Source organism: Apium graveolens, chromosome 10 (genome assembly GCF_009905375.1).
Source record: "Apium graveolens cultivar Ventura chromosome 10, ASM990537v1, whole genome shotgun sequence".
Taxonomy (NCBI): Eukaryota; Viridiplantae; Streptophyta; class Magnoliopsida; order Apiales; family Apiaceae; genus Apium; species Apium graveolens.
The window spans coordinates 211152052-211175319 of NC_133656.1; the positions used below are offsets into that span (position 1 = coordinate 211152052).

Here is a 23268-nt window from a genome sequence, read left to right on the forward strand (position 1 = left end):
AATCTGCCCAGCCAGCACGACGAGCAATGGTATGAAATCCCGGGCTCCTCGGGTTCTTTCGAAAGTCATAATGCCACCAGAATAGCCTCGGAGTTGGGCAAACTCCGGCATGAAGGCACCTATTCTGGAAGCAGTTGATATAGATGAACCCATTGGGATCCATCTGCCTCAGGGCGATCCCCATCTGTCTGAAGAGATACTTCGCCATCTTCAGAATCGGCACTCTAAATCCGCACTTGAACGCCGCCTCCGAGATCCCGACGGCACAGTCACCGTACCCTTCCGGCACTCCAGGCGTATCGTAAATCCGTTCGTTCTCCTTAGGGTCATAGAGCCAGAAGAAATTTCGAGGGACAAAGAAATCCGAATACATCTGAATTATCCTCCCCTTCGACAATTCCGACCGGTTATTCGCCGCCGGGTAATCCGCCACCGACCCAAAAAGATCCCGACCCGTTCTCTCGGGGGAATAGAAGATGTTCCCACCAAAGTGACCGACCTTGGGTCCCAAGTCTCTGGGGGGCGATTCGTTCGGTCCATGACCCTGTATTCGGAATCAGAGCGACATTAGTCCATGTACTCGGGACAAGACAAAGGAAAAATGAAAAATATTAAGAAGGCCGAGTACATGTCCCAGAACCGAGCGAACAGAAAAAAGATCTGGAGTCTTGCCCCCAGAAAACCCTTCGCCTGCCATCTTTAAACTCCAAACCGCCCATCTGCCCCTGGGTCGGCTCCCGAAGGACGTTCTTAGGCCACAAACCCCCCGAAGAGAGTTCTTGGCCAAAAAACGCCTCGCATGCCATCTTTAAACCCATAGGGGAACCCATAAAAACTTCTATTTCCTACCCAGAAGTAACCAAAAAATTAAAAGACTCCAAAAAACACAACAACGCACGCATAAAACCCAGAAATGTCCCATAAACTCAAAGCCTTGACAAAAGTCATTGAGCCCACATGCAAGCACCGTAAAACACAAAAACTTGCATGCAAATGTAAAAAACTACTGAAAAGCAAGAAAAGGGACTTTCTGATTTGAAGGTGTTCTTGGATTGAGATGGGATAGTCTGGAAAGGCGGAGTTATTATTGCCCGTGATTGAAAAACTCATCGCAGTTCGTTGCTGTGTGTAGAGAAACTGGAAATGATAAAAAGAAAAGGAAATGCACAAATGGGCTTTATATAGGCGCCTAAAATGAATTTGGAAAGACGACGTTTGGGGGGTTTTAAAATAGACGTCCCAGATTAAAACGGTTGAGATTTAACGGCTGAGATTGAGCCATGGAACGACGTGCCAACAGCTGTCACGTTAATGCACTACAAGTTCCCTCAAGCTTGCCACATGTACGACCGAAGATCGAGGTGGAACAAAAGGAGTCGCCCTAGGGTTTCTTCACCCCAATATAGGCCGAGACCGGTGTCCGTCGGCCGGCCCGAAGGCCCAGCCGAAGGACAGGGACATGTTGGTTATAGGCCCATCGAACGAAGGTCCAATGTGCAATTAAGCTACTGAGCCGAAGGTCCTTCAGGCCCGCGAAACAAAGGCCCACGGAAGTCCAAGACCAAGGCCCACTCTTCTTCCAGACCGTTGGAAAGGGCAAGGGACATAACGCCCCATTTTCACTCCCTCCTTAATGATTAGAAACGGATGAGCATTCATGGCATAATTGGGTATAAAAACCCTTGTGAAGTAAGACAAAACAGACACATTCTCGCATACACTCTGCTTTTTTTGTATTATTACCACACCCTTACAACCAGATTCTTATTCTCACACCGGAGGTAAATCAGGGGTACAAACCCTCGCATTCTCTTCACTTTCAGGTATCAGCCGAAACCACCTTCAAAGCAGCCGAAGCATGTTCAAGCTTCCGAAGGAATCTGGGCGTAACAGTATGTATGTATGGGAAATTGTTAGTTTTTTATTTACACTATTGTTAACAAAGTAAGATTAAGTTATATGTATGTGTGTGTTAGTATGTAAATTATTGTATGTTAATCTCTTAGTAAATTATTATGGTTTCAATTATTTATATGCTAAATATCTGATTTATGTACATGTATAATCATTATTAACATCTAGTGAGATAATTGATCACTTAAACAACATGCATTTATAATTATTCAAAAATTAAAATTATGTAATAAATAAATTGCTATAATTTATATATGGTATTCACATTATCACTGACAAACAATCCATATCTATTTTTTACGCAACCGGATATCAATCATGATTGTAACATAAAAATAAATTATATATTTTTAAGACTTATTATTGATATTCATGATTTTTTTCAAGAATTCGAAAGAAAAATTATATTTATATCGTTATTTAAACCGTTTTTAAGTTTCTTTCATTACGACTCTAATATTCCTTCATATAATAATTTGATAAGATTTATACTATTCTTCTAAAATTAAAAAATTTCAGTTCGATAAAGTTTTATAAATATCAGTTGAACTGGTTAATTCCTTCAAATTATTGAACAATATATGTTTTTTCCTTAAATAATATAAAATGCATTGAATCAAATGATATAATATAGTAAAGATATAACTTTTATTTGAATAATTCAAAATATTTTTACAATATTATCTTGATCAATGAATATTGCTGATCTAAAAGATTTTTTTAAAAAAAGTTAGTCTTTTTAAAGTGAAAAATGAAAAATAAATTGATTTAATATATCATCGTAGTTTTAATAAATCTAGTGAGATCTCATTTCAAATTTCAAATATTTTTAAAATTGGGACAAATCCCAAAAATAATAATGCGTTACTTGTGAAATTAGTAATTTTAATATAAATAATCAATTGACTTGATCCTATAAAAACCTCAAACACATTAATTTATATTAACATAAGATATTAAAAAATTTCACATTATTGGTAAGATATTCTCGCCGAGCTTGTAATTTAAATTTACTAAACGTAGAATGTGACGAAGTTTTTCGGCCGGGTCATGTAGTCAAATTTCGAGTATTTTTTGAACAATGGGCCAAGTTCTAAAATGCATTGACTCATTATAATTCGAATTTATCTAAATATGTAATACCAATATAGATTATTTATATACAAGAGATTCTATTTTCAATATTTTTTTTAAAATTATATATGTACATTTTAATTACTTTTTATAATAAAAAATATGTTAAAAGTATATGAGATATATTTTCAAACTAAAAAATGATTAATAAATAAGATAATAATCCATTCCTGTACTATGCCTAATTTTATATCTGGAATTCAATTATTTAAAATTAACCGTACAAATATTCAACTAACTATTCTTTTTTTTTGCGGAATTTAAATAAGTAAATTTAAAGTTAAATAAAATATTCATTTAGCACACTTACATATTATGTGTATGATAAAAAGTACATGTGACAATATGGTGTAGTGGTAAGAGGTTGTATAGTTGAATGAAATAACTTGAGTTCGATTCCCACAAACCACATTTTTTATATAAATATTAAAAACAGGGATAATTTAGTTTTTTCAATGAGACTTTTTAATCTCATGAAATTATACCTTTGTTCTCCTATTATATATAGAAGAGATGTTTAATCATTTTTTTTGAAAAAGAAAAATAATTCAATAATAAAAAATCATACGACATATATACATATAATTGAAATTGAACGAACGCATAATCATATCGCAGTTGAATCCTTCTTTCTTGAATAGGCAACAAAGCAACTTTTTGAAAAGTAATGCTAGGTACCCCGAATATCTTCCCCAAAAAATTTACCAAATGACGTGGCTGACACATGGCTGATTTTAATTCATGGGCGTATATGAATGCACGCGAGGTCTCATATTATTAATAGGAAGGTTGCCAAATATTCATGACACATCAGATTTGGGGAATTTTTTTGGTGTAAAAATTTGGGGTCTCTAGCATTTTCTCCTTTTGAATAGATATATACATGTTATAATCCTTCAATTATTTTTTTGAGCAACCAGTCATAGATGCATTACTATAAAAACCCTTATCACTGAATCAATACCATGAAAATCCCGCAAATCTGTAATTACGAACATGATCAACAACAAGATAAATCAAAATAAAAATCAAACTCTCACGATCACAATTAAGGAGAGATCAAACAAAATCCAAATAAATTGGGAACTTATTAAGAAAAATAAAAACTTAATCAAGAAAGATGAATAAGAAATAAATGTTTGGGGCTTTCCACCGATGAAAATTGATGGAAGCCCCTAGGACATCGATGGAAGCCCCTATAAATTTTTTTGAGACTACTCAATGGGGAGAAAGAAGAGCTAAAGTTTAATGAAATGTTAATTTGTAATCATTTATAAATTTAATTATAGAATATCATGATCTAAATGAGAAAGTCACCAAAATAACAAATACTACTATATAGGCATAGACTGTCCAATATATTGATAGTCGGGAATGGTGTCCTTTTTACCCGCCCAATTTTGCATTCAGGAAATGCGTGTATAATGGTAAATAAAAAAGTTATTTCCTTCTTTTGTATAATTTGGCTTGTGTGCCTTATAATTGAGTATATGTTCTAACATATTTCGGGACTAACCGACAATTGAATCCAAAACTTCCAATGACAAGAGATAAACCCTTGGTCACTAGACATATCTCATCGCGCTCATATTATTTCCTTTCTAAATCTTTGTACCTTGTCTCTGCTTTTTATAATATGGTACATTTTAATCGCCCACCTCTGCAGTGCACATCCAACACCCAGTGTTCTAAAAATTGACCGATTAACCGATTATTCGGCCGATTAATCAGAGTTTGGACAACTTCCATCTCGATTAATCATTAATCGGGTCAAAATATGGGTTTTTTTAAAAATCGGTCAAAATTCAGACAGTTCGGGAAAAATCGGTCGATTCAGGTAAAAAATTGATCAAATCGGTCAAAGTTTGAAACTAATTTAAAGAATTTTTTTAAGAAAAATTTAAGTTTTTGAAAATAATAATTAACATTTAATAATTAATAATAATAATAATTCAAATCTTAAGGTTTGAACTAGTATGTAGTAATTTTTTAGTATAAACTACTTAAATATCAATTATGGACTAGTGATGGTGGTTTTTTTTGTAAATCTTACTATTTAAACATCAATATTAAATTAATGATTTGTGATTTTATTTTTATAAATCCCGATTTTCTCTTTTTAGAATACTGGACTATGAGCATTTATACTATGATCCTATCATCCCATCTCCTTAATTATATGAATCCATTTCATTCATATACATAAATGAATAATCATAAGCATTGATAGGTCATTTTGATAATGGCCCAAGGAAATTCCAGTAAGAGGAGCTAAAGGCCCAAAATACAACAGAGGACACCTAGACACGTGTCCTCAACCCGACCCTCCAGATTTCCAGGATCTGGAACCTTCCAACGGTCCGGATCCAGGGACACGTGAGCCCATCACGAACGTCCACGTGCTCCATAATCTAGATTATTTCAATGGCCTAGATTTAAGGTACAAGCCCCCAAACCCTAAGGGGAAACCTATAAAAGGTCTCCCAAAAGGTGTTTTGGGGTTACTAATTCTATTCAATTACACACCTATACACACACCACATATATTTAAGTAATTCATATTCTACCATTCTTCTCCAAAATCCGTCCCATTCTCACGCTGGAGGTGTCGCGGGGCCGCCACCCCCCTCCGGTTCTGTTTTGCAGGAGCCCCACCTACAGCTCAACCACTTACACTCCCATTCATGCACAAATGGAGTTTAAGTCCGAATAGAGTGAGGAGAGAAGCTCGGGGAACGATTGGAGTTATTATTGGCGCTAGAAGGAGAGACCGAACCTCCGTTCAGTGGTGTTGTTGATTTCAGTCTCGTTACTCCGCCCAGGAGGTCAGAATCCCGTACCTCAATAAGATTATCGCTTTGATTTTCCCATATCTATTTTGTTTAGCATTCATACATTTAAGGCATCGCTTGTAGATCTAGTATGACAGTAGCTATTGTATTTTGTGAACACATATTTTGGTTATTACCGTGATTATCACAAATTTAGATCTATTCTTACTTGGTATTGAGCCTAATGATTATAAGAAAAAGCAAGGTTACCGCCTCTGGACCAGTTCTGATTGCCACCGTCCCACCCAGGGACGGAGATGTTGAGGAGACTGGAGATGGGCTCTGTGACGCCCTCAAACTCGGGGTTAGGAATGAGGACCCACAATACCACTAATACCAATATAATAACAACAGAAATATAATAAACCCCGAAACTAACAGGATCTAACAGGATAAAGTATGAGACAAGATTACAACTACCAACCAGAATAATATTATTACAACCCAAAACATAATTAAAACCAAATTATCCGATTCCGACTTGGAATCGATAGATAACCCAAAAGTATCTGATTCAGCTAATACATTTCCCGCCATCTTAGTATCGCTTGCTCACATAGCATCTACCTGATCTGGCATCTGAAATCCCACAATACGGTAGGGACTGCCAGGAACGCTCTTGCGAGTGGTGCGCCTAAGTCCGGCTATCTTCTTGCTTAACTGTCATGGTTAGATCAAAGCAAATAAATGAACAAAAGAAGCTCAGCAAGTAACTATATAAACATTTCTAAATTTTAACATAAGAAACAACATTTGAGGCATTCTATCTCAAAATAAAAATTAACTAGGTGGAAGCTTTCTATCAATTTATGGGAAGGGTGGGTTCCAAGGAAATGTTTCAAAGCTTTTAGGATTCAAGCTGGAATAACCAATGATTCTCAAGATCAAACGATATGGTTCTCGGTGAGTTTCACACTTTGAGATATAAATCGCTCTAAGCTATGAGCATCAATTTTAAAAGTATAGTGACAGGGTTCTCAACAAAATTCTCAAGACTTTAAAGGAGATTTGATTCAAACTATTCAATTTCAAATTAAATAAAAGCATAACGCTTGTTGTAATATTTATAAAACTTTTACTTTCATTACTTAATAACGAAGAACCCTTGATTGAAATATCCATCTTTTAAATATAATACGGGTGATCAACCCATACTGACCTCCATCCGGTCATTAAGGTACCTATGGCATTATTTCAGCCTTATATTGGACTAGCCCCGCTAGTCTCTTACGTGACTGGACTAGTCCCACTAGCCTCTTACGTCTCTATCCAATCCTTCAGGAATTCATGTGGAAAACCTCTATGTTAGAAGCATAGAATATTTGACTAAGTTCATTTTAACATTACCAAATATGTGAAATCATTTGGACTCAATCAAGTCAAAAGTCATTCTTAAGTTAACTTCAAGAATTCAAGGAAAGTGAACAAATTGAAAGTAAACGAAGATCGCAAGTCAAAGTTATTGATCAAATGTTAAACAGAGTATAACAAGGCCGTGATCAGAATAGTTCCAGATAACAACGCATAAGCATGGCACACTGATTATCAAAGGAATCTGGATTAACAAGATTTGATATACGAAAGGTTCGTTATGACTCTTTTTAGGGTCAAAGGATCATAGGTTAACAAAATACGAGAACAAGGTATAAATAATTGGAATAAGGGACTACTATTATGGTTTATCACGAAGATCAATAACGAGTTTATCGCAATGATCAATAACAGGGTTATCACAAGGATCAATAACAATTCTACGAATACTCTTTATTCTATCAGTGCATATCATCAACAATCTCTCTATAAGCAATTCATAATAGAAGGCAAAGTTACTTGCCTCAAAAAGCTTTCCTATTTTACAGAACCTGAGCTACTGCCACCTAGGACTTCTTTCCCTTTTCTAGCCTGAATGCTTCCGCTTTCCAAATATACAATTCAAATCAAAACCCAAATTAGAAACTTGATCGATTCTCGACGTTTCTCAGAACGTCTAACTTCTACCCCAAAAGCAATATTTGCTTATCTTATATACACATGCATAACACGTAGCACATAATATAATATACCTTTATACTCTATGTATCACCGACTATCTCGATATTTTACACTTAGCAAATAATCATGAATTCATATTATCTGACACCAAATCAAATAGAATATATACCTTATAAAACCTATTACCTTCTTTTCGAGAATCAGGCATGACATACTTATAATTACGCTTACCCTTCTAATACAATCAACCACAATAATCAAAATCGAGTATCCACAACACTTATCACGTAACGTACAATTTCGTTTTATATAATTCCAACTAATTACTTCACATACCATAAATAAACTATGACATGCAACTCCCTTTTCCTAGATTACTACTCTAATCTTCACTTAACCAACATGCAACCATTAAAATCAACATGCATGATCATGAATCAAGAACTGAACTTAATTCAAATCAAAACTAGTGAATAAAAGTCATACCAATCGAATTTATCAAATAATTCGAACCAAATTCTTTTAAAATCAAAAGTTTTATTCGGGCTTTTCATACCAAAAACGACATGCATCAACCTTTTTAGTATTCGATCACTAAACCTAGAACCAAATATCAAATTCAAATCATTCCCAAGAAATTAAATCTTAAAACCTTAAACACACACATGCATGTAAAGATACAAGTTTAAAACAAAGTGTTTGTGAAATTTTCAGACTCAAATAACATTATTGTCCCCGTCGGCTAACCGGAGGTTCACCGCCGACGGCGGCAAAGCACGGTGGTGCCCCGTTTCGGGGTTTCCAACCGAATACTCCACCAATTACTTGCTTTTAATCATCAATTACTCACATAATCATAGTAACATCAGCAAAATCGTGATTCAATTAATTATATCCCAAAACCGAACAAAACCCGAAGGTGGGTTTCAAAGAAATCGAAAAATCAACCACATGCAACCATGTATAGTCGTAGAGGAGGCAAAGGCCATCAAAATGATGGTCTCGAAATCGAAAACCACCCACACACGGGGTGAACGGAGAGAAGAGAGAGATTTTACCGAGATGAGAGAGAGAATGAAGAGAGTTCGAGAAAGAGAGTGAGAGACACGGGGAAAGGAAAAGATAGAGAGGGGAGAAGAGTATATATACACATGGCAAGGGTACAATGGTAATTTGGCAATTTAAATTCCCGAATTTTCAAGTAAAAACGATTTGTAACTTGTTAAATAAACAGCAAACAAGGAATTTAATGGTGAAACTTCTTTTTAAAAAAGATTCATAAAAATATATGTCCGTTGATATTTTAGATTAATATTTGAGCGAACAATTTACTTTTTATATATTTTACAAATAAATCCCCAATATTAGAAATAAACTTTGAAAAATCACTTAAAAATATAAAAACATCAAATTAAATCCAACTATCATTTTTAAAAAGTGTGTGAGATTATTGTAGAGATAATAAAATAAATTTCGCACCTTGATCATATTTTAATAATTTTATAAAAATGTATAAGGATCAAATAATCCTTATTTTAATCAAATAAATCCTCTGAAAAATATTATAAAACTTACGAATCACAGATTCATACACGTAATTTCAAAATAACATATATTCAATCAATAACATCAAATATATTTCACATTGGTATGCTCAAACACATTAATCCCTTTTTTAATAACTGATTACGCACATAACATTTACTCGATAAATCAAATAACAAAATAACTTTTCAGTTATAAACCCATATCACATAAACACACAGAGCACTCCACATTTATCATAACTTATTATAATCCTCAATTTTTATTATCTTATTCCTTCTCATTTAATCTATCATTTGAGTAACGGGTCCCGTTCTACTCGACGGACAGACAATCATAACTTAACCCTTTTTGCTGACTCATCAAACTGGAATGAGACTTTACCCGTTTCTTATTAGTATTTCACATAAATTCACATAAATCACAAAATCATATAACTTCATATAAAATAAGTCGTAGAAATAGAAAATAATACAAAATCATATAACTTTATCACAATGATCTTCAAATAAGAAATAGAAAATAATACAATATACATATTTTTAATTCATAGTTTAAATAAAAATAATATCTAGAATTTTTAAATAAATTAACATATATCACATTACATATTTATTTTATTAGATAAAATTTATAAACCCTAATTACAGAGTGGCTCAAGTGTTCATGACTGTGCAGCACTTGTCCCATTTCATATGATTCCTGAGTTGCCAAGTTTAAATGGGCGAGGATTCGTCATTGTCTCACCAATCATACATAAAAAAAATGTTTTTTTTGGAAGTAAAGTAAGATTGTGACTGTGAATGTTATTTATTAAACAAAAAATAAAGGAAGGGGTGGAAATTTTCAGGCAGATATCCGGTCACAGAGCGAAGAGGCAGTATTGTTTAATGTTTTAAAGAGTCACGCCCTCAGTGCCCCAAATTACGTATAACGTCAAGAAACACGCTCGAGGCCACAAGCTTCATGCCATTTCATCGTTGAGTTGTAGCATTTTTGTTATATATATATATACATGTCTTTATTCCGTGGAGAATCGAGAACGGTGAAAATCATTGTTTATCACCAATTGTAAAATTTTAATTTAAAAAATATAAAATTCGATACTAATATAAAATAATAAATATAATAAAAAATTTAAAAATTAAAATTTGATAAAATTACTTGATTTTAAATTTAATTCTACAGTGAAATAATTTTTAATAAGTGTGATTCTGCTATAAAACCAATTTAAACTTTTTTAATAATATCAATAATTTTTTAAATAAAAAATTGTGTAATTCCGATTTTTAACTTGATAATTAAAATTTATAACTGTATATGATGAAAAATAAAATAAAATATATATATTATATTTTTTAAATAATGATTCTCCATGATTCTATATATAAATGGGTAACCGGTGGAGTGCTAACATATATATGTATATATATACTACATAAGAGTATAGTATAATTGATACAAAACGATTCTTGTTTTTTTATCGTATTTACATGATATTTGTTTGGTCAGGATTTAGTTTTTAATTATTTGCATTTTGGTAGAGTCCATGAAATTCATAAAATTTAGCCACCAAACTTACTGTAATGATCCGAATTTTATATTAGGATGTTGTATTTAAAATAACAATCCTGTTAGATTAGTTTAGTGTCCTCTTCTCAGATTCAGGTTTTAATTAATTTCTTTGATTTAATATTCATGTAAAAAAATTTATTACAGTAATACAGGACGCAAACATTAGAAGTGATCCAAGTCAAAGCAAAAAAAAGGCTTTAGTTCTGCATGTTTTTGAATGTTCAATTTTCTTCCCTACTTTTCCATGTTCTCACCTTTTTCTTGGTACGGACTTTTTTTTTTTTTTTTTTTTTTTTTTTTTTTTTTTTTTTTTTTTTTTTTTTTGCCAAAATCTTGGTACGGACTTGATGAAAAAGCAAAACTAAAAACAGTTAACTTCGCCCACAGCTTTTTTCTAAACATAAATCAGGCTGCCTCTTGTTTTTCGTACTTAAATTATACAATCCAACATTATTCACTTTTGTATTTTAAAGTCAAAATTTCAATTTTGTATATCAGTGATTAAATATTATTTTTATATTTTGAAAAAGTGTTCAACGACAATTTTTTTAAGAAACAAATTATTATTTATTTTTTAAAAAGTGACCCTTAAATATATTTTTTAAATAATTAAAGCAATATTTGGACATTATTTTTAAAATTTTAAATTTCGGACATCAAAATTTAAAAACAGTTAAAATTTAATTATAATTTACTCTTAAACAGTCTATGAAATCAATAAACGATTTGTAGCTTTGTTTAAAAAAAAAAACGATTTGTAGCTTTTTATACAAGTCAGCCAAAAACTTCACTTATTTCACTAATTTGTATACATTAGATTCCTGCAGGAGAAGTTATCGAGAAGAAAAGGAAAGGACACAAATATTATTCCATAAATACTAATAATACTGCTCAAATTGTTATTAGCTAGCTAGCTTTTCGTAAAAAACATTTCCAAATTTAATATTTAGCTTAATATTGATGCGAAGTCCTCGAGATTTACAATGCAAAACCGCCACGTTATTTACTAAAACACCCCTGATTAATAAAATCAGACGGCTATAAATTAACCTAACCCCCACCACACCACCTCTACAAATACCAATTGCCCACCTTCACTCACTCTCTCTCAAATCAAATCTCTCTCGAAACACAAATCTCTCTCGTTTTCATCTCTCAGATCCAAAAACTTAGTCATGGCTACTATTCAATCAATCAAGGCTCGTCAGATCTTCGATAGCAGAGGCAATCCTACCGTCGAGGTTTGTTCAAATCTTTCTAATTATCGCATCACTTCTCCCATTTTGTGTAATTGGTTCTGTTCTAATGATAATTGCTGCTTTAGTTTTTCTGATTCACTCTAGTTAGTTTTAGCGATTCGTTGATTAAAATATGTTGCAGTATTATTGTTAGTAGATATTGTATGTAATTGCGATTTATATATGGACTACTAATACTTTCTCAATACGGTTTTCAATCGGCCATGATGATGTTTGAGTATGTTTTTACTGTGTTTTTAAGAGTCTGTTTGATTTGTTTGCAGGTCGATGTTGGTTTGTCAAATGGAACCTGGTGCAGAGCTGCTGTTCCCAGTGGTGCATCCACTGGTAAGATCAGAATTGTCTTGTATGATCGAGTAATTTGGAGACGAATTTTTATCGTATTGTAAAAGAGATCTTTTTTTTGCGCTATAGCTTTCACTATATAGTTTATATCTACAACTCCAGTGCTTTTTATTAGACATGTAGGGGTAACTCAATTACAGTAATTTTTGAAATTTAAAGTATAGAGTTGGGAGCGATATTTTTCAGGCACTAGCATAGTTTAATAGTTCAACTACTAATTTGCGAATTGCATATCCCTTGTTTTAGGTGTTTACGAGGCTCTTGAACTTAGAGATGGAGGATCGGACTACCTAGGAAAAGGTGTTTCCAAGGTGAGAGCAGCTCACACTTAATTGACGTTTAATATATATGTCTCATGTGCTAATATGTTTGCTCTCTGTTTATCTAGGCTGTTGGAAACGTAAACTCAATTATTGGACCTGCTTTGATAGGCAAGGTTTGTGGGATTTAAAATTATTGAAGTCATTTTTGTTTTCACTTTTTAGGTCTCTTTCGTAGTTCTTGGTGCTTTAGAATACTGTACTGTATAGTAGCTCACCCGTAATGATTGTTTGATCATAGGATCCAACTGACCAGACCGGTATTGATAACTTCATGGTTCAAGAGCTCGATGGGACTGTTAATGAGTGGGGATGGTGCAAGCAGAAGGTATTTAACATTTTGTTTACGATGTAGTCCTAATTAAACAGGTATAGAGGTACTTATAGTATAATGTGTATATTTATATGTTCAGCTTGGAGCAAACGCAATATTGGCAGTGTCTCTTGCTGTGTGCAAAGCTGGGGCCAGTGTCTTGAATATTCCTCTTTACAAGGTACAGCCTTTACGAAGTTTGTTTTTGCTGTGTGCCACGCATTGTGGAATAAATTCTTTCATAATGTAAAAAAATGAGGCTGTTTTTCCCATGGAATTCTGGATATTATATTGAATATAGTGATTCTTATAGTTATGTATGTCGATCATTATTTAATGTGAAGTAAAGATGATTTTATATTTTTGTCAAAAACCATTCTAGGGACCTATTATCTGACTGTAATCTTCTCATATGTCAACTCAAAACAGTGTTTTGAAAAAAATATATTAATATGTTCAATTAATGATTAAGTTTTTGCTAATGGATTGAATCTGATATTAGTCATTTCCAACTGCAGCATATTGCTAATCTTGCTGGTAACAAGAAGTTAGTTTTGCCGGTTCCTGCTTTTAATGTTATCAATGGTGGATCCCATGCAGGGAATAAACTTGCGATGCAGGCATGTCTTTATCTCTTCTGGTTTATAATTCATGTTATCAAGTTTTTGGTTCTCAAATATGTCTTTGCTTGCAGGAGTTTATGATTCTTCCAGTAGGTGCCTCTTCATTCTCAGAGGCAATGAAAATGGGAGTTGAAGTATACCACAACTTGAAGGCAAGTAACACATAGTTACATTTCCTCTCTTTATATATAATTTATTTGTGTGCCCCTTTCTGTATCTTTTTTCTAGTTCAATCTTTATATGAATATCAATCTTTAAAGTAACCTGATTTTATTATATGTTGGTTGGTTTAAGTTCCTTTCGCCTATAAATGCGTGCCTTTTTTCCTGGAAGTTGATTTATGTTTTGTTCTCTTGAAATTTTCTAATAGTGAATACCAGTTACTAAGAATTGGTCAGTATTCCCATATTGACCGTTACCAAGATGCTACATCTTTTGATGTGTTCCTCCTTGTACTGATAACATTTTAATACTGCAGTCTGTGATCAAAAAGAAATACGGTCAGGATGCCACTAATGTTGGTGACGAGGGTGGCTTTGCTCCTAACATTCAGGTTAAGAATAATTAACTTTGAAGTGACAGTTAATACTTATTTCTGTACAAGTAATGATTTCAATAATCTAAACACTCCATATTGCTTTTTAAACTTTCAGCAAAACAAGGAGGGTCTTGAGTTACTTAAGACGGCCATTGAGAAAGCTGGTTACACCGGCAAAGTGAGTCATTTATATCCAATATTTTCTCTCTTAATCTCTTTCGTGCAATTATAATTAAAATATTACTCTTGCCAATATTCCTTGAAGGTTGTCATTGGTATGGATGTTGCTGCATCTGAGTTCTATGGAACGGACAAGACATATGATCTGAACTTTAAGGAAGAGGTTGGTTTCTCGAACATGTTTAATATTATTGTTGTAAATAAGTTTATATTATGACTCAAAATGCATATAACAACAGTATATGTATTGACAAAGAAAGATATGTCATTAAAATGTTTATGCCAATTTCTGTAGTTTGTGTATTTATTTTCCCTGTTACTTTAATTGCAGAACAACAATGGTTCAGAGAAGATATCAGGAGAACAGCTCAAAGATCTTTACAAGTCATTTGTATCCGAGTATCCTATTGTCTCCATTGAGGATCCATTTGATCAGGATGACTGGGAACACTATGGTAAAATGACAGCTGAATGTGGAGTTCAAGTACAGATTGTGGGTGATGATCTTTTGGTCACAAATCCCAAGGTTAGACTCGAAGTCTATCTCGTTGCCACTTATAGTTCCCTGTCCCTTCAAATGCTTATTAGTGCTTTTTAGTAATCCATCTTTTTTGTTCTATGCACAGAGAGTTGAGAAGGCAATCAAGGAAAAGTCTTGCAATGCCCTTCTTCTTAAGGTAATATATTGACCCTGCCTCCGTGGCGGCTTGGTTGTAAAACCATATTAGTATCCTAAAATTCATTCATTGTTTGTTGACAGGTTAACCAAATTGGCTCAGTCACTGAGAGTATAGAAGCTGTGAAAATGTCCAAGAGGGCTGGTTGGGGAGTAATGACCAGTCACCGCAGGTTTGATAAACAACCCAGCTCAATAGTTTTATTTACCATCAATTATATAATTCTATTCATGTAAATATGTTGCTCATTATACTCTTTTTGGGGTTGTAGTGGAGAGACCGAGGACACTTTCATTGCTGATTTGGCTGTCGGTTTGTCAACCGTGAGTACACATTATATGAGTTATCACAACAGACTTGCAATATGATCCTGATTATATATATTTTTAATCTTACAGGGACAAATTAAAACTGGAGCACCATGCAGGTCAGAGCGTCTTGCTAAATACAATCAGATTTTGCGAATTGAGGAGGAGCTCGGTTCAGAGGCAGTTTATGCAGGAGCCAACTTCCGTATGCCCGTTGAGCCCTACTAGACTTGTGAGGCTATGAATGCATAGAAGCTTTTTCGTTAGTGCGGGCATTCTGAATGCAAAATGGGTTGAACCTTAATTAGTTTCTTGAAGGCTTTTATTAAATAATTGTAACCCAGGTTTTATTATGGGATTTGAAGACTCAAGTGGATTTTTTTTGAAGGCAGAGTATGTTATTTTGCATTTAGCGACTCAATGAGAAATTTTTGAATGTTTTTTGGTTGAAGTGGCAGCGCAGTGCTGGATTCATCTTTTATGTGAACAGTTACGTCCAGGCAGTATTTATCTGTACTTTAATTGTTTTGAAAAAAGTTGGACATGTTAATTTTCTGCATTCAAAAAGTTGTGGCAAGATATTCAAGCAACCTTTTGCAGCTCATGTTTATTGATTAAATGGTTAATTTTTAATACGTTTAGCCCGGTTCTGACCATGGTATCATCATTTAGCCAGTAAGTTGAATCAACTATCCTTAATAAAAACGTCAGCTCAGCTGCTCCGGTGAACACGTGAACACCATAATGACCCGTTTGGAAAACTGGATTTAATTTGAAATTCTGGATTTGATCAAATTTGGGGATTTTGATTTGGATTTAGATTTCATTTGAAATCTAGGACATTCAAATATTAGTATAAATATGAGAATTTGAAATGACAATTTAAATCTTGTTATTTAAAATTTCTCATTTGAAATAAAATGTAAATTTTCAAACGTCCTCTAACAGAACTCTGATCCAAGGACAGTAAGAGATAGTACAAAGAGCTAAACGTGAAGCCACTGAGAGACAACGAGGTATAAATTAAGGTATGCTATTTCTACCAGTCGAGGTCAAGAAAGGCCCTTTTGGCCGGCTCTCTAACTTGTATAAATCAAGAATTCTGATTGAAAATATTTTCAGTCACAATTTTAAGCCTGTATGATTCAGTGCTTACTTTAATTGTTGTTTTCCAAGCTTGTGCCCCTGAAATTTACCAGCCTGAGAAATTTCCCTGCTAAGCACGAGCGTACTATTTCGCTAAATGAATCAGCATTTTCTTCATATGTGATCCTACTTTTTTCCTCATCTTCAATGGAAATCATGCCGAATTCCTCATCTATTTGTTGTATTGTATTACGTTGCCCAACCATTTGAAAAACAAGAGAAAACATTACAAAGAACTATAATATATGCAGTATTTAACAAGATAAACAATCACACCATATCATAAAGTAAGACTCTATTTTTTCATTTTTAACAAACATAATTATCGCTTTTGAATATTAAATATATAAAAAAGATATATGCATCGTATCGCTGCCATTCATATGCTCTTATCATATTAATGTCATTGAAGTTTAATCTATCCGGAACAAATAAATTTAACAAAAATTTATAATCATTATGGAACTCACAAATCACATTCCACTAACAGGCACATACATACATTATACATATATACCTAATAATCCATTTTTTCTTGGAAAATGTTAAATCTGTTTTTGACATCCAGTAAGTTATGAAAAAATTAAACTACCCTCCTATATGTATATCAATAAATTCCGAAAAATTTAATGCAAGAATAATATTGTCTTTTGAGAGCATATTTGTTCTGAAAAGTTAAAAAAAGAGATCCGAATTTAACATTTTTCTTTAAAAAAAAAAAAAAACTCATATCAATATTCCATTATTCACCCTGAATATGCTATTTAGATGCGATTTCCCCGAGATTTAATTTACAATGGCCGCTGGCTTTTTAATCACGAAGAGTCTAAAACCCATACCCCACCTGCCTTTTTTTAATAAAATCCGACTGCTATAAATTAAACTAACCGAAACCGCTTCTACTAACTATCATTCTGAAAAAAACGTAAAGCTCTTTTATACTTCTCCAACACTCAGTTCCTAAAGCTTAGACATGGCTACAATCCAATCGATCAAGGCCCGTCAGATCTTTGATAGCAGAGGCAATCCTACGGTTGAGGTTTGTTTTCATCTCTATTTTTTATTTTTCTGTATTGTTTTTATCAGTATATTTGTTGCTCTAGGTTTATCTGCTAGACTGTAATTACAATTATTGTTTTGATGTATTGTATAGATTAATTTATGTAATTGTGTGTACTTTATGGACTGATACTTTACATTTGTAAGTTTGATTGTGTTTATTTTAGTTTAAATTAAACTGGAACTCAATTTATTTGAAATTTTTATTGAACCGGTTAGTTTTGTTGGTAGGTTGATGTTGGTTTATCTAATGGAACCTGGTGCAGAGCTGCTGTTCCTAGTGGTGCATCAACCGGTAAGATCATCCATGTATTTTACGATACAAGATATATAATATATATATATATGTGTGTGTGTGTGTCAGTGTGTGAGTGTGTTTGTTTTTATGTTTCCAGCACTAGTTTTGATTTGTTTGCATTTATCAAGTGTAGAAACTCTGAACACAAATTTTATGAGAATATATAACGATATTTCGTATACTAATTTTAAAATGGCAAAAGATTCTGGATATCTATACTATACTATAGTCAGTGTTACAGATTTCGGAAATCGGAACTATACGGTTGAGGTACCGATTTACGACTTATCGGACGATATTTAAAAAATCATCCGATTTATCGGCGATTTATCGGAAATCGGTCAAATCGTACAAATTTTTTTGACCGATTTTTGAGCGATTTATCGGCGATTTTTGAAAAATCGGTCGATTTTTATAACAGAGACTATAGTATAATTTGGTTCAACGGTTATTTCCTAATTTTGGTTATTAGAAAAATAAATAAATAGTGTTATATATCCGCTAAATTACTGAATTATTAAACTACTACACAAATAGTCTACTTATCCTACTAAACTACAACCACAGCTTATCCTATTATTAAAAATATAAATAAATAGTGTTATATATCCGCTAAACTACTAAATTGTTAAACTACTCGATATAGTATATTTATCCTATTAAACTACGACCATAGTTTATCCTATTATTTTTATTATAAATTTATAATTATTATATATTTATATAAATATTTTAAAATTATAATCTGACAAAATAAATAAATTTTTTAAATATTAATGGGAACCCGTGCATCGCACGGGATTTAAGCTAGTATGCATAAAGGCAAGATGTCATTTACTGATTATTAGCCTCTTCTTTTGACTTCTTTCACTTTTTATCAATCCACTTTGTATGATATGACATTATGTTTTGTTCAGCAAATTTTTTTTACGATGTGTATTATCTTGTTTTAGGAATTTATGAAGCTCTTGAACTTAGAGACGGAGGATCAGACTACCTTGGGAAAGGTGTTTCTAAGGCGAGCAGTTTAGCTTTACACAGAGTTTATCAGTTTAACATGTATGTTTCTTGTGCTAATATTGTTTTTTCTGTTTATCCAGGCTGTTGGAAATGTGAACTCGATCATCGGCCCTGCTTTGATTGGCAAGGTTTGTGGGGTTCAATTATTCTTGTAATTTTCAGTTCACTTGTTTATATCTCTTAATTGTTACTTAGTGGTTTAGAATTCTGTATCTTATTTCACTCATGACAATTTTGTAACTGTAGGACCCCACTGACCAAACCGGAATCGATAACTTTATGGTCCAAGAGCTCGATGGAACTGTTAATGAGTGGGGATGGTGCAAACAGAAGGTAATATACGTTTGTTTGTGATATAGTACGGATTTAACAGTTAACAGGTGCTCATAATTGTACATGTACTTTTTCAGCTAGGAGCAAACGCTATATTGGCGGTGTCTCTTGCTGTTTGCAAAGCTGGGGCTAGTGTCCTGAATATTCCTCTTTACAAGGTAGGTTATTTTCCTTTTACCAAATTACTAGGTACATTATTGTTGTGTACAATGCATGTTGCAATAATTTCCTCTCACATTGGGCTGTTTCGCACATGGAATCATACAGTCTTATCTTCGCAATTATTTTGTCAGATCTTTCTAAATAATTAACTCATTCAAATAAGATACACACGTGTGTATGTCTCTTATATTAAATGTCAAGTATAATTAAATTTTTGTCGGTCTCTACCTTCTCTTCACAGTCCAGGCTTGTTTGTAGTTAACAGAAATGTGGCCTGCTGTTTTCTTAGTTGTTCACTAAAAACAGTATTTTATTCACCTTGGCAAACTAGAACTGATTATATTCATCTTATCAATTGCAGCATATCGCAAATTTAGCTGGTAACAAGAAGTTGGTGTTGCCAGTTCCTGCTTTTAATGTCATCAATGGTGGATCACATGCAGGAAACAAACTTGCTATGCAGGCATGTTTCCAACCCTTAAAATTATAAGGACTGTCAAGTAGTTTGTGGTTCTCATTGGAGTTTTTTGCTTGTAGGAGTTTATGATTCTTCCAGTAGGCGCCTCGTCATTTTCAGAGGCAATGAAGATGGGAGTTGAAGTATACCACAACTTGAAGGCAAGTTGCATCAGGCTGTATCTTATTTTTCTCCTCTTTCAGACACTCTCTAAATACCTTCCATTCTTCTTGTATAGTCATGGGCTCGTGGTATCAATTAGCATAAAACCCTCGGTAGATGTGGTCTATGTAATATTTTTACCATGGCATTGTTTTTTATAAATTAAGTTATTCTATGTTTGCATACTAGTATGGATGTGGTCCCAGTGACATGTTTGAATTTTGCAAGAGAATCCTGATTTGGACAAGTTCCAGGGCACGGCCAAGTTTGAGAAATAGAAATGATAATTCAATCCCTCATTCAAATGATAATTCAATATGTTTATATTGCACCATTGACTTTACTCACAATGTTGTCTTATTGCAGTCTGTAATTAAGAAGAAATATGGCCAGGATGCAACTAATGTTGGTGATGAGGGTGGCTTTGCTCCTAATATTCAGGTCAGGAATTTCCAGTTATCAGTGAGAGTTTGTTGTGCCTTTCTTTATAATTTATATGCAATTAATGATTTCAATTGTCTATTCCCTCAAACTGCTCTGTTAAATTTCAGCAAAACAAGGAGGGTTTGGAGCTACTCAAGACTGCCATTGAGAAAGCTGGTTACACCGGCAAAGTAAGTAATTTATTCCTTAAATATGACCTCTTCCCAGTTCTTCTCTTTTGTGCAATTTGTTGTGACAAAAGGCTCTTGATATATTTCTTAAAGGTTGTTATTGGAATGGATGTTGCTGCATCTGAGTTCTATGGAACAGACAAGACCTATGATCTGAATTTTAAGGAGGAGGTTTGTTTCTTAAACTTGTGTAGTTAACATAAGACCTTCATCATCAATTTATATGTATGGATTACAGATTTGTATTGTTAGTTGAAGTTATAGCATTGTGTAATAACTTAATTTTTTACTCCAATAAGATATGAAGACAATTTGTTGGTAAAGCAAGATATCTTATTTCAAATTTCATGCAGACCGTTCATATTTTATTTTTCCTTGACTTGATGTGCAGAACAACAATGGCTCAGAAAAGATATCAGGAGATCAACTAAAAGATCTTTACAAGTCATTTGTGTCTGAGTACCCTATTGTGTCAATTGAGGATCCGTTTGATCAGGATGACTGGGAGCACTATGGTAAAATGACAGCTGAATGTGGAGTGCAAGTGCAGATTGTGGGAGATGACCTTTTGGTCACAAACCCAAAGGTTAGAAGCCTGTTAGTAGCATTATTTCTGTTGTCAATCTAGAACTTAACCCCTCTTTTCATTATGGTTGGTATTTACATGGTTCTTCTATTGCCATGGCTAAATTTGTTTGCTTGGATTGACAACCTACGTTGTTTATCATAAATAATCTCTTGTTTGGGTAGTGATCCATTTTTATTCTTCCCTTGCACAGAGAGTAGAGAAAGCAATCAAAGAAAAAACTTGCAATGCTCTTCTTCTCAAGGTATTCATTGACACTTATGTCAGAGCTGGATGATTTTAATGTAAAAACATTCAGCATGTTTGCTTATATCTCAGTTCTTTGTTTGTAGGTTAACCAAATTGGTTCAGTTACTGAGAGTATCGAAGCTGTGAAAATGTCCAAACGGGCTGGTTGGGGAGTAATGACCAGTCACCGCAGGTTTGATGATAACCTAAATGCTAATGCTAAATGTTATTGTGTATCTCTATTCTGTATGATATTATTCATGTAATCCCACTACATAATAAACTCTCGTGTGCGTGTGCGTTGCAGTGGAGAGACTGAAGATACTTTCATTGCTGATTTGGCCGTGGGTTTGTCGACTGTAAGAACCCAGAATAATCGCAGTTATTGATATTTATAGTTATCAAATAAACTTGCAATTTGATCCTGTTAATATCTCATCTTAAAACTTACAGGGACAAATCAAGACTGGAGCCCCATGTAGGTCTGAACGTCTTGCAAAATATAATCAGGTTTCATATATAACTTGACCATTGTTCATATGGATTTGTGTCAGACTCATGAAAACTAACATATTATATTTTATGTAGATTCTGCGAATTGAAGAGGAACTAGGGTCAGAAGCAGTGTATGCTGGAGCAAACTTCCGTATGCCCGTTGAGCCCTACTAGTCCGAGGCTAAGAAGTGAAGAAGATTACTTGTGATGCACTTGGATTCTGGTTAACTTGTGCCAAATAATATTCTGAGTTTCAAATTTGTCAACTTTAATTAGTATCACGAAGGTTAATCGAGACCTAGTTTTTTGTTTCCCGGATCTAAACACCGAACCGGAACTTTTTAATGGCAGTTTTTTTTGAATGTAGTGACCAAATGAAAGGTTTTGTGACGTTAGTTTTTCATTTTTCTCTATCGCCGTACATTTTGTGAGTTTATATTTTCGTTTTTGTGTCTAGTTTGCAAAGCTAAATTCATACTACAAGGTCTGTGTGTAATCATGTCCACTGTGCGTGAGGCTTTTGAACTATTTTTTGTTTGCAATAATATTGGCGTCCAGTAACCAATGAGCGTTCATTCTGATAACTGAATTAGCCGGTTCTTTTTAGATATCTTTCTTACCTTAATTTCCCCCCACAAATGCATTTTACCTTTACAATAGATATTAGTCTGAACTTGGTTATACGCAGTTGTATGTAAAACTATTTTTAACCTGTGAACTAGAAAACGTTATTTTGAAACTATGAACTACAGTATATACTGACTTTTCCCAAGTAATAATATTACATGAATAACATAGCGACATCCATCCAACACTACAACTATAAAATTGTAGAGTATAAGTTTTAGTTTAAAATTAGCTCCACTGTGTTTGTTAACAAATATTTTTTTTTGTGGGAAAGTTGATACCGTGTCTTTTTTAACAAAAAAAAAAGTTACTACATTTTAGTGTAAGATAAATTATAAATAAAATAGAGTTGATTTTGTGAATAATTTAATTTTATACGGAGATAAAGTGTATATAGATGAGTTGATTTTGTAAATAATAGTATAATTTTATACTAAAAAAATATATGCAACTTTTATGGCATAATTTGCAGTGCAGTGCAATGGAGATGGTACTGGCTGTTTATCACCAAGAAAAATAAAAATGGG

General features: G+C 33.4%; 2 protein-coding genes across 2 annotated transcripts; both read left to right on the forward strand.

Moving 5' to 3' along the window:
- The first annotated feature begins 12060 nt into the window (after positions 1-12060).
- On the forward strand, positions 12061-16005 carry LOC141689918 (enolase-like). The gene is made up of 16 exons (XM_074494442.1): positions 12061-12232; positions 12514-12577; positions 12842-12906; positions 12984-13031; positions 13157-13243; positions 13329-13409; positions 13747-13848; positions 13923-14003; positions 14330-14404; positions 14505-14567; positions 14655-14732; positions 14901-15095; positions 15196-15246; positions 15330-15418; positions 15518-15569; positions 15645-16005. The coding sequence occupies exons 1-16, from the start codon at positions 12167-12169 to the stop codon at positions 15780-15782; spliced, it is 1335 nt and encodes a 444-aa protein (XP_074350543.1). The 5' UTR covers positions 12061-12166; the 3' UTR covers positions 15783-16005.
- Positions 16006-17548: 1543 nt separating this feature from the next.
- LOC141690321 (enolase) lies at positions 17549-22517 on the forward strand. The gene is made up of 17 exons (XM_074495068.1): positions 17549-17739; positions 17991-18054; positions 19011-19075; positions 19158-19205; positions 19324-19410; positions 19488-19568; positions 19934-20035; positions 20110-20190; positions 20558-20632; positions 20743-20805; positions 20899-20976; positions 21197-21391; positions 21585-21635; positions 21724-21812; positions 21927-21978; positions 22073-22129; positions 22208-22517. The coding sequence occupies exons 1-17, from the start codon at positions 17674-17676 to the stop codon at positions 22286-22288; spliced, it is 1335 nt and encodes a 444-aa protein (XP_074351169.1). The 5' UTR covers positions 17549-17673; the 3' UTR covers positions 22289-22517.
- Positions 22518-23268: the final 751 nt, after the last annotated feature.